The sequence below is a fragment of the Somniosus microcephalus genome, chromosome 6, assembly GCF_052327205.1.
Source record: "Somniosus microcephalus isolate GS21.2 chromosome 6, FLI_Smic_1.0, whole genome shotgun sequence".
In the NCBI taxonomy this organism is placed as follows: Eukaryota; Metazoa; Chordata; class Chondrichthyes; order Squaliformes; family Somniosidae; genus Somniosus; species Somniosus microcephalus.
In genome coordinates this window covers 169,298,229-169,313,418 of record NC_140992.1, presented here as the reverse complement: position 1 = coordinate 169,313,418, position 15,190 = coordinate 169,298,229, and the positions used below count along the sequence as shown (strand labels likewise).

Here is a 15,190-nt window from a genome sequence, read left to right as displayed (position 1 = left end):
CAGCTGGGCCCCGGGTCGTGCTGCGCAAGGCCCCGCCCCGTTAAGAATACGTGACTCGCAGCGCCCCAAGAGGGATGCGGGGCACTTCCAGTAGCGCCCCGCCTCCCTCCTGGGGCGCAACCACTCAATTTCCGGTGCGGGGGTGCTACTTTTTCTGGGGCGCTAAAAGTAGCGCCCCAGTGAAGTTAGCGCCCCAAATGGAGATGATGGTTTCCTCTGCACTGATATTTCCTCTGATATTTTATGTAACAGAGTCTACTGCAGAGAATCGGTGCAACATCTGTCAGTCAGTCAGTCAGTCAGTGCTCCACCGTTGCATCAAGCAGGTGACTAATACACTATTCACGAGATCTGACCACTTCATTTCATTCTACCCATGGATGCCCCTTCTCAGTGAGAGGCCATTGGGCTTTATCAGAGTGACAGGCTTCCAAAAGGTGCACGAGGCTATCAACTGCACTCATCTATGGCGCTCCAAATGAAGATACAGTGGCTTACATCAACAGAAAGGGATACCATTCCCTAAACATGCAGCAGGTATGCGACCACAGGTGTAAGACCCTGCCTGTCACCACAAGGTACCCTGGCAGTCACGGTGATGTGTTTATAGTGAGAGAGTCCACTGTCGCAGCTTTTTGCCAGTCAAAGTAGGGTTGATGGATGACTTCTTGGAAATAAATGTTGCCCTCTGCAAACCCGGCTACTGATCGCAGTCAGAATTCCTTGAGGTGCCACTGAGGAGAGGTGCAACGAGCTCAATGCATCTACCAGAATAATAATAGAGCAGACCTTTGGCATGCTGACAGTGTTGTGTCGCTGTCTGAACTGTGGTGCTCTACAGTTTTCTTCCGTTGCAAATGTTCCGCCATTATAACTCTTTTAAACTTTACCCTATTTCCTGATGTCAGTTCACAGCCAAACCTGTAGGGTCCAGGGCATCCCTGTAAAACCTGGCAGATGTGGCCCATTTACAGGCAGTGGTACGTACTCCTGCAAGAAGCAGGTGTCCACGCCCTATGGAGCTGTATGTGGGCTCCACTTAGCAGAAAGCAAACGGCAGTCGATCCCGGAGGGAACGTTTAACTCCGGGCTCCACCATCGAGGGAGCATTGTCTGAGCACCTCTGGAGAGTTTCCATTTTTGGTTAGGCCAGCCTGTGGACCAAACTCCTCTCGTAAATCCTCTTACTTCCACTGAATGGATGCCGCAGTAATGCTGTTAGTGACACGGGTGCCCGCTGCTGATATTAAATGACCTCATCCCATGGGTTTGGGATGGTGATAAAGTTGTGGGCAGATGTTTCACCCCATCTGAGTAATGGTGGGCAAATGGTGTCTCCAGAATTTCTAGGTCAAAATACTGAAGTACATTAAAAGTCTCGCATATAACATGCACTTCCTGTAAGTGTCATGCCTACTTCTGCCACACTCTGATGTTAACACCCCAATTGCTCTGACTTACTGGGAACTATGCCATGGGAGATTTGCTAGTAATATAAAAAATGTAAATTTGTAGTGTACAGTATAAAAGTCTAAACAACAACAACTACTTGCATTTATATAGCCCCTTTAACATAGTAAAAGCTTCCCAAAGCAATTCACAGGAGCGTAATCAGACAAAATTTGACACTGAGCCACATAAGGAGCTGAATTCCAGAGGTGAGGTGAGAGTGACTGCCCTTGGCAGCATTTGACCGAGTGTGGCATCAAGGAACCCCAGTAAAACTGAAGTCAATGGGAATCGGGGGGAATACTCTCCACTGGCTGGAGTCATACCTAACACAAAGGAAGATTGTTGTGGTGGTTGGAGGTCAATCATCACTGCCCCAGGACATCGCTGCAGGAGTTCCTGAGAGCAGTGTCCTGGGCCCAACCATCTTCAGCTGCTTCATCAATAGCCTTCCCTCCAACATAAGGTCAGAAATGGGGATGTTCACTGATGATTGCACAGTGTTCAGTGCCATTCACAACTCCTCAGATAATGAAGTAGTCCATGTCCGCATGCAACAAGACCTGGACGACGTTCAGGCTTGGGCTGATAAGTGGCAGGTAACATTCGCGCCACACAAGTGGCAGGCAATGACTATCTCCAACAAGCGAGCATCTAACCACCGCCCCTTGACATTCAACGGCATTACCATCGCCTAATCCCCTACCATCAACATCCTGAGGGTCACCATTGACCAGAAACTTAACTGGACCAGCCACATAAATACTGTGGCAACAAGAGCAGGTCAGAGGCTAGGTATTCTACGGTGAGTGTCTCACCTCCTGACACCCCAAAGCCTTTCCAACATCTACAAGGCACAAGTAAGGAGTGTGATGGAATACTCTCCACTTGCCTGGATGAGTGCAGCTCCAACAACACTCAAGAAGCTCGACACCATCCAGGACAAAGCAACCCACTTAATTTGCATCCCATCCACCACCTTAAACATTCACTCCCTTCACCACCGCGTACCATAGCTGCAGTGGTAGCATCTACAAGATGCACTGCAGCAACTCGCCAAGGCTTCTTCGGCAGCACCTCCCAAACGCGCGACCAAGGGCAGCAGGTGCATGGGAACACCACCACCTCCAAGTTCCCCTCCAAGTCACACACCATCCTGACTTAGAAGTATATCGCTGATCCTTCATCGTCGCTGGGTCAAATTTCCGCCCCCCCCCCAACAGCACTGTGGGAGTATCTTCACCACACGGACTGCAGTGTTTCAAGAAGGCGGCTCACCACCACCTTCTCAAGGGCAATTAGGGATGGGCAATAAATGCTGGCCTTGCCAGCGACACCCACATTGCATAAACAAATTTAAAAAAAGATACTAGGACAGGTGACCCAAAAGCTTGGTCAAAGAGGTAGGTTTTGAGGAGCGGCTTAAAGGAGGAGAGAGAGGTGGAGAGGTTTAGGGAGGATGCTTAGGGCTGAATCAGCTGAAGGCCGGCAGCCATTGGTGGAGCGATTAAAATCTGGGAGGTGCAAGAGGTCAGAATTGGAGGAGCACAGAGATCTCGAAGGGTTGTAGGGCTGCAGGAGGTTACAGAGATAGGGAGTGGAGAGGTCATGGAAGGATTTGAAAAAAAAGATGAGAATTTTAAAAACTAGGCGTTGCCGGACCAGGAGCCAGTGTAGGTCAGCGAGCACAGGGGTGATGGGCAAATGGGACTTGGTGCGAATTAGGATACGGGCAGCAGAGCTTTGGATGTGGTCAGGTTTACAGAGGGTGCAAGGTGGGCGGCCGGCCAGGAGAGCTTAGAGGTAACAAAGGCATGGATGAGGGTTTCAGCAGCAGATGAGCTGAGGCAGGGGCGGAGGCAGTCAATATTACGGAGATGGAAATAGGCGGTCTTGGTGATAGAGAGGATATGGGGTCGGAAGATCAGCACAGGGTCAAATAGGATGCCATGGTTGTTAACTGTCAGTTTCAGCCTCAGAAAGTGGCTAATGAGGGGGATGGAATCAATGGCTAGGAACGGTGTTTGTGACGGGGACCAAAGACAACGGCTTTGGCCTTTCCAGTATTGGAGGAAATTTCTGCTCATCCAGGATGAAAATCAGGGATGAGCAAGAGGCCAGAATTGGAGGAGTGCAGAGATCTCTGAGGGTTGTATGACTGGAGGAGGTTACAGAGATAGGGAGGGGAGAGGCCATGGAAGGATTTGAAAACAAAGATGAAAATTTTAAAATCTCGGGGGTGCAGTGCAGATTTACCAGAATGATACCAGGACTAAAAGAGTTAAATGATGAGAGGACAGGTTGCATAGACTAGGCTTGCATTCCTTTGAGTATAGATTAAGAGGTGATCTAATTGAAGTGTTTAAGATGATTAAAGGATTCAATAGGGCAGATAGGGAGAAACTATTTCCTGGGTGGGGAGTTTAGGACAAGGGGGCATAACCTTAAAGTTAGAGCTAGGCTGTTCAGGGGTGATGTCAGGAAGCATTTCTTCACACAAAGGGTAGTGGAAATCTGAAACTCTCTTCCCCCAAAAAGCTGTTGAGGAAAGTTTCAAAACTGAGATTGATAGATTTTTGTTAGGCAAGGGTATTAAGGTTTACGGAACCAAGGTGAGTAGATGGAGTTAAGATACAGATGAGCCATGATCTAATTGAATGGCAGAACAGGCTCGAGAGGCAGAATGGCCTACTCCTGTTCCTATGTTCCTATGATGCCATGCATGGTTGAGCAGCCTTACAGCCCTCAATGTCTAGGCTCACACATAAAGAATGACACTGGAGGTACATGCACCTGTGGAACCCATAACCCAGAACTTTCAGGAGAGGAGAATAGAAAACAGGCAAAAAATGACTCAATTAATTGTCACAAGGATTGTTCTAATACTGTTATATTTTCGATTATAGGTACAAGGAGGGTCAATACCCAGCAAACAGGGAAATTATTAAAATAATGAATACTTCACTCATGGAGGCCGAGGTTTTCTTCTGTTATCAGCATGATGTCAAAGCTGCCACCTACCTTGTGGATCCACCCAGTGTGACTCTTGCAGCTAATCAAAAAGAGGTATGCATGTCCACAACACAGTGTGCACTATCATTGATGTGATGTCACATATAGCCACTCAAACAGTAGCAGTGTCATTGCCAAATACTTCAAATCACAAGAGTGGTTCTCAGTGCATTCTTAAAAAGTGTACATCTACTAAGGTGAGATGACACTTTAAAAGTTCTTTTATTAATTTTTTTCAAGAGATTGCATGCAAGTACATATTTTACTGGCGCTGTCATTCTTTTTGAATGGACTGATAGCCTTTGGACGGTGTTAGTGAGGGTACAGTGTAGATTTTGATTGGATGGTGCTAGTGCGGATACAGTATAGACATTGGGCAGTAGTAATGCGGGTACAGTGTAGACTTTGGGCAATGGTGGTGAGGATACAGTGTAGACTTTGGGCAATGGTGGTGAGGGTACAGTGTAGACTTTGGGCAATGGTGGTGAGGATACAGTGTAAACTTTGGGCAATGGTGGTGAGGGTACAGTGTAGACTTTGGGCAATGGTGGTGAGGGTACAGTGTAGACTTTGGGCAATGGTGGTGAGGGTACAGTGTAGACTTTGGGCAATGGTGGTGAGGATACAGTGTAGACTTTGGGCAGTGGTGGTGAGGATACAGTGTAGACTTTAGGCAATGGTGGTGAGGATACAGCGTAGACTTTGGGCAATGTTGGTGAGGGTATATTTGCATGGTGATTGTGGTCGGTACATTCTGGAATTTATGAATGGCATTAGTACTGCTAAATCCCAAGACCATCATTTTCACATGCAGTAAATCAATGTAAAAATTGCCAGGGTTCTTTATGTTGAATGTGTTGTGATGTGTTTTTCAGTGGCCTGCAGAAATTACAGCTGGAGATCGGGAGATCCCTGGCAGAATTTCCAGGCCATTATTCCTAACTCTGTGACTTGAAGGATAAACCTTGTATCAGGGATATGTTTTAAAAATATTTATGATGAGGGAAATGTTAATATTATCCAGACACATTGCTGACTATGATGAAAGATTCAAGTACCAAGGCACGCAAGTTAGAAACAAGGAAGTTTGGAGGGATTTCAGGGAAATTGAGTGCAGTTTTTTCACCAAAGGAGTAATCAAGTTGTGGAATAAATATGGACATTGGAGCGGACAATGTGAATGCGTTCCAGAGACTAATAGATAAGGGACTGTGAGTGGTGTGGTGAGAAGGTGGGTTTGATCTCTGATCTCTGTGGTAAGAATTCTTAAGGTCACAAATCGTCCCTTCCAGAACATCACGATCTGGGCCTACCCGACGGCACCTGGGCAATGCGACGACTGCCTCGTCTGTTGTGTACGAGAGAATCCCGAGCCAGTCCTCTTCAAAGTATCCTGCCATGGAGTACGTGCAGAGCTGGAGCTTGATCGCAAGCAGCTGCACTTCGACAAAATGATCCTTCACAGGTCAGACATTTAACAAAGCCACATTATGGATATGGAAACTACACATTACAAATAGACATATTACATTCAGGAATGGAGACTGCCCTTAAGGCTGCATCGATGATGCCTTTGATTGGGTTACCAAGAGTATGTGTGTCCCAAAAGACTAGCCTGCTAATGCCCTCTCCTGCTTGTTGATGATAGTCAACCTCTGCCTGGCCAATTCCCCACTGATGACAGGAGCTTGCTCTATGAGGAGAAATGAGCTCAAGGCAGCATCCTGCCACAACCCGATCCCCGCCACACCGCGTGGCACAGTATATTGGAGCTGTGCCATCTCTAAAGGGGAAATTTTAACCTAAAAAATGTGTGGATTTGGAGCATGGGGGTAGTTAAATTGTTAAAAATGGGATTCTCGACCTGAACCCGCCTTCAATCTGCCCACTTGCTGTTTTAACTGACCCCATAGCATTGTGGAATGGACCCAGCCTCCGCTCAGTGCCCCCTGTCCACAGCAGGGAGGCACAAAGTAGAGTGACCGTTCTCACCAGGCCATCGTTTGGCATTTCTGAGCCCTGCTAAGACGCTACATTTTGAGTGTGGGAAGCCAGTTTCTCTCGACCACTCGGTGTGTAGCTCAGAGACATGTACATAGAGGAACATGGGAGGATTTCATAGACTCATGGGGGAAAAATTCAGGAAATCTACATAACGCAAAGCATAAGAAAACATAAGAGCCTGGAAATGACACACTGTGATATCATACAAACAGATAACACTTCTGTTTCAAGCTACTCTGACCACTGCTTTAACAGAGGGTGTTATTTTAGACAGGTTAATGTCTCCGTTAAATAGTGGACAGATGCACTATGTAAATTGTGCACAATGTAATATCCAGGCCAAGGATGTTAACACGAACTGCAAGGTTGTCCAGATGGTTAGATCTTCTTTGATGGGCTAAGTGGGTGATTTTATTGGATTTGTGACTCTTTTTGTGGGAGAAAATTATTTTCAGTGGGCTTGTGTGGTTATTTTTGTCGTGACACTAATGCTTCGTACTGAATAGTAATGGTGGAGGTGGGAGGATTAAAATGTAACTGAGAATAGTGTTGTTTAGAGGCATGGCTATTTAAATTAATCTGTGAGCAGAGAACTAGAAGACAGAGAAGCAACATTAATAAGTATAAAGTGAGATAAGAAGCAGCAAGATGGAGTATTGAATGAATGACAAATACAAAAGCAAAATATTGTGGATACTGGAAATCTCAAATAAAAATACAAAATGCTGGAAATACTCAGCAGGTTAGGCAGCATTTGTGGAGGAGAAACAGAGTTAACGTTTCAGTTCGATGACCTTTCGTCAGAACGGAAGGTCATCGACTGCGCAAGCTTATTTCAAGTCGGTCCCTTATAGCTGGTGGACTTTGATCCCACTAATTTGAGCTGCATTTAAACCCAGGTCTCGGGGCAGAAGACCAGTGACCGACAACAACAACAACTTATATTTATATCACGCCTTTAATGTAATAAAACGTCCCAAGGCGTTTCACAGGAGTGTTATAAAGACAAACAATGTCCCAGAATATTGTGCATCTTGAGCACAAAAGCGATCCTGATATCAGAATAGCCTAATTTCCCAAACTTCAGCACCCTGCACCAAACCATTTCCTGCAAACTATTTATATCTGCAAAACGACAACCATATACATCTATGCAAGTCGTTCAGCACACTATTTATTTTTAATTTACTCTGCAATCCTCCTTCAGAGCCTCCCACTGGTTACTACACTGACAATGTAACTCTATTCCCTCCCATTTTTATGTTTTCCCGAACACTGACAGCTGTGGTAGCCCTCTTGCCTCTGAGTCAGAGGGTCGTGGGTTCAAGTCCCGCTCCAGGGGCTTCAACATGTAATCTAGGCTGACACTTCAGTGCATTATGTGGGAGTACTGCTCTGTTAGAGGTGTCATCTTTTGGATGAGACGTTAAACCGAAGTCCCATCTGCCCTCTCAGGTGGACGTGATAGATCCCATGTCACAATTTCAAAGAAGAGAAGAGCTCTCCCGGTGTCCTGGCTAATATTTATCCCACAACCAACACACAAAACAAATTACCTGGTCATTACCTCATTGCTGTTTGCGGGAGCTTGCTGTGCGCAGATTGGTGGCCGCGTTTCCCTACATTACTACAGTGACTACACTTCAAAAAGTATTTCATTGGCTGTAAAGCGCTTTGGGATGTCTTGAGGTCATGAAAGGCGCTATAGAAATGCAAGTCAGTCTTTCTTTCTTTCAGGAAGGACACGAAGAGCCTGGTCATGCGGAATAATTGCCTCCTGCCGGTCGGTTGGAGAATCAGTGGGATGGAGAGTCTGGGCGATGATTTCTCTCTGTCTCAGGACCAAGGCGTCATTGAACCCAAGTGTGAATTTCGTATGCATATGCACTTCAGAGCCGTGCGACAAGTCAACTTAAAAAAGTATATTCGATTGGAGGTAAGAAAGGAGGAGAAGGAGATCACTGATAGAGTGAAATATGATGTTTTCATCCACTAGAATCTTTATTCAAAACAAAATAATTTTCTGAGGAAGGGTGCACAGCCAAAACACGAGCCCCAATTTTAACTTGGTGCACCATTGCGGCGTGCGATGGCCTGGGTGGGTGGGTGCGTGTGGCCCGGGCCTCATTTCATGTTCGATGTCTGACTCCCGCGGGAATCACTCACTGGCCGGCAGACTGGAGCCTGATTCCAGGTGACAGAAGGCCGCCCCTGGGGATACAAGGGAACAACCCCTGGCAGTAAGGTAAGTGGTCGGGTAGGGGGGATCGCGGTCACGGGCTGTGGGGTGGGGGGGGGAGCCTGGGGCAGGGGAGGTTCAACGTGTCCTTGTGGGGTATGGAGGAGTAACCCTGCTCCATCTGGCTCACAAGAAAACTACAAAAATAATTTAAAATACTGATAATGAGGGAGCTCTGTAACAGATTGTTATAACCGAGACCTACAGAGGAACAGACGTAGGCCATTCAATTAGATCATGGCTGATCTGTACCTGAACTCCACTTACCCGCCTTTGATCCAAATCCCTTGATACCCAGTGCATGTTTATGTTCATATTACACCGTGTTTTTTGGTGTCTCTTCAGGTCTACGACGCAGAAAACATTCTTGGCATTGTTCAGACTGAAAACATTCTGATCCTTGCAGAAGCTTATGATGTGGCACTGGACATCAGTTTTCCAAAAGGTAAGCTTGCTGCTGATCCAGGCTCCAACACCATTCACTCTTTGCAGCTTCATTCCTTGGTTCCCTTCTGTTAAACCCCAGGACACATCAAGCAAACAAAACGTTAAACCTTCATGTCATCGTAAACAAAGGGATACTTTCTTGTCATCATTGAATTTCCTGTCCTTCAACTTGCCTGCAACTCCACTAGATTATTTTAACACATGACAACAAATGGAACTTGCCCATTAGTCTGCCTCCTCACAATAGGTGTTAACAGAAATAAAAAGGAAAAAAAACCCACAGATGCTGGAAATCTGGAACTGAAACAGGAAATGCCAGAAACATTCAGTGGGTAAGGTAACATCTCAGGGGATAACAAATGAGTTAACGTTTTGTGTGTGAACTCTACGTCAGAACTGGCCAGTTAACTTGAAACATTGGGCTAGATTTTCGTGGAGCCGTCAGGCGGGGTTTCAGGCGTGTGGGGGGGGGAAATCCTGAATTTGGGGGTCCCAACACCATCCCGCCCAAAACCCCGCCCCACGTAAGTTTCAGGGGCGGCGGGTACCCGCCCCGCACTGGGACCCGCCGAAACCAGGCGGGAAGGGATTAGTGCCAGTTAACAGGCAGTTTTTAGCCTAATCGCTATTTTGAGGGGTTTCGTGTGGGTTTCCCGACGGCTCCAAACCACGCCAGGTTAGAGCAGGCGGGCCGTCGGGTTGAGGGACTTGGAGGGGTCGCGATGTCGGTGTTCAGGTGAGTGATGGGTGCATGAGTGTAAAGGTAAGTGTGTTTGGTGTGTCTAAAGTGTGTAAAGAACTTTTACTTACCTGTACTTACCTTAACAGCCTTTCTTCCTGTAGCCGTCGGGAGTCCATCACTCAGCCGGAACTGAAAGCTGAATGGCTGCGATCTGTGAAAAGTGACAGCCTTCAGCTTTGAGTGCCGGTGTGGGTTCTAACTGAGTCTGTGCAGAAGGACTCATGTTAGAACTCGGACTGTCAGTGTTTCACAGCTTCAAACAGCTGTGAAACACTGATATTTCCTCTTGACAGATGAAATTTCAGTCTGTGACGTCACCTGTTGCCGGGTGGCCCTTAATTGGCCTGCTGAGCCCGCTGGGCAGGCTCAACAAGGTCAATCAAGGGAAAATCGCGCGGATTGGCTGGACGTCGAAGTAGGCGGGTCAAAAACCCGAAATGGGAAGTCCCGCCTTCTTCCCGACAGGTTCGGGAAAATCTACGCCAAAGTGTTCTCAATCAAATTATCAGTGACATTGCTGTTAGCATGGGTTGCCCATTACAGACGACTTTGCCATAGAATAAAAGAAATTTCATACAGATTTCCTGTAACTTTAAAACCATCTAAAGTCAAAGACTCTTCTGCATGGGCTGCTGAGGCTGGGTGATGTATTTATGTTGTAAATGTGTATGTGCTGCACCAGTAAGAAGCATCAAGTTTCCTACGTTACAGTGGTGACTACACTTGAAAACAGACGTCATTGGTTGTAAAATGCGTTGGGACGTCCTGAGGTCATGAAAGGCGCTATAGAAATGCAAGACTTCCTTTGTTTCCTTTGTCATGCACTGGCTGCACTAGTTCATACCCCTGGGTAGTTTATTTTATTTTAGAGTCTCCTCTGCCTACTGGCACATGAGGCAACCTTCCACCACCTTCTCCTCCCTCCAGGTGGAATCCAATCTAAGACACACCGTATGCTTTTCCCCACGGGGCAGTCTGGTGACATGACCAAACCAAACTGACAGGCAGGCTGAAGACTCTCCTCCGGCTCCTTGGGCTCCATGCTACCTTGCCACTGCTACGATGATTATTTTGAAAATACATTAACACCTCATCCTTGTGGGTCTGTTACAGGTGCAGATGGTGGGATTGACTTTGGTATTATCAAAGTTATTGATAGTGTGAAGCAGACCATCGCCTTGAAGAACAAGGGCAAATATGAGATTGGATACAGGTACTGGACCTGTTTGTTTTTTTTCCTCTCCTGAAGACACTGACTCACTGGGCTGCAGTTCCATGGACCAAGGCAGTCCTCTTCCCACTTACCCAAGTGACCATTCTTTGTGTGTGAACCCAGCCAGAAAATGCCAACTGCCAATTCACCTCTGAAGGGCATCACAGCTGACCCCAATCCTGTTGACATTTGTGCATTTCCTAGAGGTAATGAACAGGAATGCTAGCTGATTTTCCCTCTGCCCAGCCCAGGCGTGTAATGAACAGGAATGCTAGCTGATTTTCCCTCTCCCTAGCCCAGGCATGTAATGAACAGGAATGCTGGCTGATTTTCCCTCTCCCTAGCTCAGGCGTGTAATGAACAGGAATGCTAGCTGATTTTCCCTCTCCCTAGCCCAGGCATGTAATGAACAGGAATGCTGGCTGATTTTCCCTCTCCCTAGCTCAGGCGTGTAATGAACAGGAATGCTAGCTGATTTTCCCTCTCCCTAGCCCAGGCGTCTAATGAACAGGAATGCTGGCTGATTTTCCCCTCCCCAGCCCAGGCGTCTAATAACCAGGAATTTTAGCTGATTTTCGATCTCCCTAGCCCAGGCGTGTAATAAAACAGGAATGCTAGCTGATTTTCCTCTCCCTAGCCTTGGCGTGTAATGAACAGGAATGCTAGCTGATTTTCCTCTCCCTATCCCAGGCGTGTAATGAACAGGAATGCTAGCTGATTTTCCTCTCCCTAGCCTTGGCGTGTAATGAACAGGAATGCTAGCTGATTTTCCCTCTCCCTAGCCCAGGCGTGTAATGAACAGGAATGCTAGCTGATTTTCCCCTCTCCCTAGCCCAGGCGTGTAATGAACAGGAATGCTAGCTGATTTTCCCCTCTCCCTAGCCCAGGCGTGTAATGAACAGGAATGTTAGCTGATTTTCCCCTCCCTAGCCCAGGCGTGTAATGAACAGGAATGCTAGCTGATTTTCCCTCTCCCTAGCCCAGGCGTGTAATGAACAGGAATGCTAGCTGATTTTCCCCTCCCTAGCCCAGGAGTGCAATGAACTGGAATGCTAGCTGATTTTCCCTCTCCCTAGCCGAGGCGTGTAATGAACAGGAATGCGAGCTGATTTTCCCCTCTCCCTAGCCCAGGCGTGTAATGAACAGGAATGCTAGCTGACTTCCCCTCTCCCTAGCCCAGGCGTGTAATGAACAGGAATGCTAGCTGATTTCCCCTCTCCCTAACCCAGGCGTGTAATGAACAGGAATGCTTGCTGATTTACCGACTCCCTAGCCCAGGCGTGTAATGAACAGGAATGCTAGCTGATTTTCCCTCTCCGTAGCCGAGGCGTGTAATGAACAGGAATGCGAGCTGATTTTCCCCTCTCCCTACCCAGGCGTGTAATGAACAGGAATGCTAGCTGATTTCCCCCCTCCCTAACCCAGGCGTGTAATGAACAGGAATGCTAGCTGATTTACCCTCTGCCTAGCCCAGGCGTGTAATGAACAGGAATGTTAGCTGATTTTCCATCTCACTAGCCCAGTCGTGTAATGAACAGGAATGCTAGCTGATTTTCCCTCTCCCTAGCCCAGTCGTGTAATGAACAGGAATGCTACCTGATTTAACCTGTCCATAGCCCAGGGGTGTAATGAACAGGAATGCTAGCTGATTTACCCTCTCCCTAGCCCAGGCGTGTAATGAACAGGAATGTTAGCTGATTTTCCATCTCACCAGCCCAGTCGTGTAATGTACAGGAATGCTAGCTGATTTACCCTCTCCCTAGCCCAGGCGTGTAATGTACAGGAATGTTAGCTGATTTTCCATCTCACTAGCCCAGTCGTGTAATGAACAGGAATGCTAGCTGATTTTCCCTCTCCCTAGCCCAGGTGTGTAATGAACAGGAATGCGAGCTGATTTTACCCTCTCCCTAACCTAGGCGTGTAATGAACAGGAATGTTTGCTGATTTTCCCTTTCCCTAGCCCTGGCGTGTAATCAACAGAAATGCTAGCTGATTTTCCCTCTCCCTAGCCCAGGCGTGTAATGAACAGGAATGTTTGCTGATTTTCCCTCTCCCTAGCCCTGGCATGTAATGAACAGGAATGCGAGCCGACTTTCCCTCTCCCTAATCCAGGCATGTAATGAACAGGAATGCTAGCTGATTTTCCCTCTCCCTAGCCCAGGCATGCAATGAACAGGAATGCTGGCTGATTTTCCCTCTCCCTAACCCAGGCGTGTAATGAACAGGAATGCTAGCTGATTTTCCCCTCTCCCTAGCCCAGGCATGTAATGACCAGGAATGCAAGCTGATTTTCCTCCCCGTAGCCCAGTCATGTAATGTACAGGAATGTTAGCTGATTTTCCCTCTCCCTAACCCAGGCGTGTAATGAACAGGAATGCTAGCTGATTTTCCCTCTCCCTAGCCCAGGCGTGTAATGAGCAGGAATGCTAGCTGATTTTCCCTCTCCCTAGCCCAGGCGTGTAATGAATAGGAATGCCAGCTGATTTTCCTCTCCCTAGCCCAGGCGTGCAATGAACAGGAATGCTAGCTGATTTTCCCTCTCCCTAGCCCAGGCGTGTAATGAACAGGAATGCTAGCTGATTTTCCCTTTCCCTCGCCCAGGCATGTAATGAACAGGAATGTTCGCTGATTTCCCCTCTCCCTAGTCTAGGCGTGTAATGAACAGGAATGCTAGCTGATTTTCCCTCTCCCTAACCCAGGCGTGTAATGAATAGGAATGCCAGCTGATGTTCCCTCTCCCTAGCCCAGGTGTGTAATCAGGAGGAATGCAAGCTGATTTCCCTCCCCTATCCCAGGCGTGTAATGAGCAGGAATGCTGGATGATTTTCCCTCTCGCTAGCCCAGGCGTGTAATGAACAGGAATGCTAGCTGATTTTCCCTCTCCCTAGCCCAGGCGTGTAATGAACAGGAATGCTAGCTGATTTCCCTCACCCTATCCCAGTCGTATAATGAGCAGCAATGCTAGCTGATTTTCCCTCTCCCTAGCCCAGGCGTGTAATGAACAGGAATGCTAGCTGATTTTCCCTCTCCCTAGCCCTGGCGTGTAATGAACAGGAATGCTAGCTGATTTTCCCTCTCCCTAGCCCAGGCGTGTAATGAAGAGCAATGCTAGCTGATGTTCCCCTTTCCCTAGCCCAGGCGTGTAATGAACTGGAATGCGAGCTGATTTTCCCCTCCCTATCCCAGGCGTGTAATGAACAGGAATGCTAGCTGATTTTCCCTCTCCCTAGCCCAGGTGTGTAATGAACAGGAATGCTAGCTGATTTTCCCTCTCCCTAGTCCAGGCGTGTAATGAACAGGAATGCTAGCTGATTTTCCCTCTCCCTATCCCAGGCATGTAATGAACAGCAATGCTAGCTGATTTTCCCTCTCCCTTGCCCAGGCGTGTAATGAACAGGTATGCTAGTTGATTTCCCCTCTCCCTAGCCTAGGCGTGTAATGAACAGGAATGCTAGCTGATTTTCCCTCTCCCTAACCCAGGCGTGCAATGAACAGGAATGCCAGGTGATTTTCCTTCTCCCTAGCCCAGGCGTGTAATGAACAGGAATGCTAGCTGATTTTCCCTCTCCCTAGCCCAGGTGTGTAATGAGGAGGAATGCTAGCTGATTTTCGCTCTCTCAAACCCAGGTGTGAAATGAACAGGAATGCTAGCTGATTTTCCCTCTCCCTTTCCCAGGTGTGTAATGAACAGGAATGCTAGCTGATTTTCCTCTCCCTATCCCAGGCATTTAATGAACAGGAATGCTAGCTGATTTTCCCTCTCCCTAACCCAGGCGTGTAATGAGCAGGAATGCTAGCTGATTTTCCCTCTCCCTAGCCCAGGCATGTAATGTACAGGAATGCTAGCTGATTTTCCCTCTCCCTAGCCGAGGCATGTAATGAACAGGAATGCTAGCTGATTTTACATTTCCCTAACCCTGGCGTGTAATGAACAGGAATGCTGGCTGATTTTCCTTCTCCCTAGCCCAGGTATGTAATGAACAGGAATGCTAGCTGATTTTCCCTCTCCCTATCCCAGGCGTGTAATGAGCAGGCATGCTAGCTGATTTTCCCTCTCCCTAACCCAGGTGTGTAATGAACAGTA

General features: G+C 47.5%; 1 protein-coding gene across 1 annotated transcript in view; it reads left to right on the top strand.

Annotated features, from left to right (window-relative positions):
* Nucleotides 1–4,359: 4,359 nt before the first annotated feature.
* Nucleotides 4,360–15,190, top strand: part of LOC147116197 (axonemal central pair apparatus protein HYDIN-like) — a 143,222-nt gene continuing 132,391 nt past the window's right edge. The window contains exons 1-5 of the mRNA XM_085990922.1: nt 4,360–4,515; nt 5,754–5,926; nt 8,203–8,401; nt 9,050–9,149; nt 11,007–11,106. Of these exons, the coding sequence (XP_085847048.1) occupies nt 4,402–4,515; nt 5,754–5,926; nt 8,203–8,401; nt 9,050–9,149; nt 11,007–11,106 (686 nt within the window). The 5' untranslated portion in view covers nt 4,360–4,401. The remainder of the gene's footprint in view (nt 4,516–5,753; nt 5,927–8,202; nt 8,402–9,049; nt 9,150–11,006; nt 11,107–15,190) is intronic.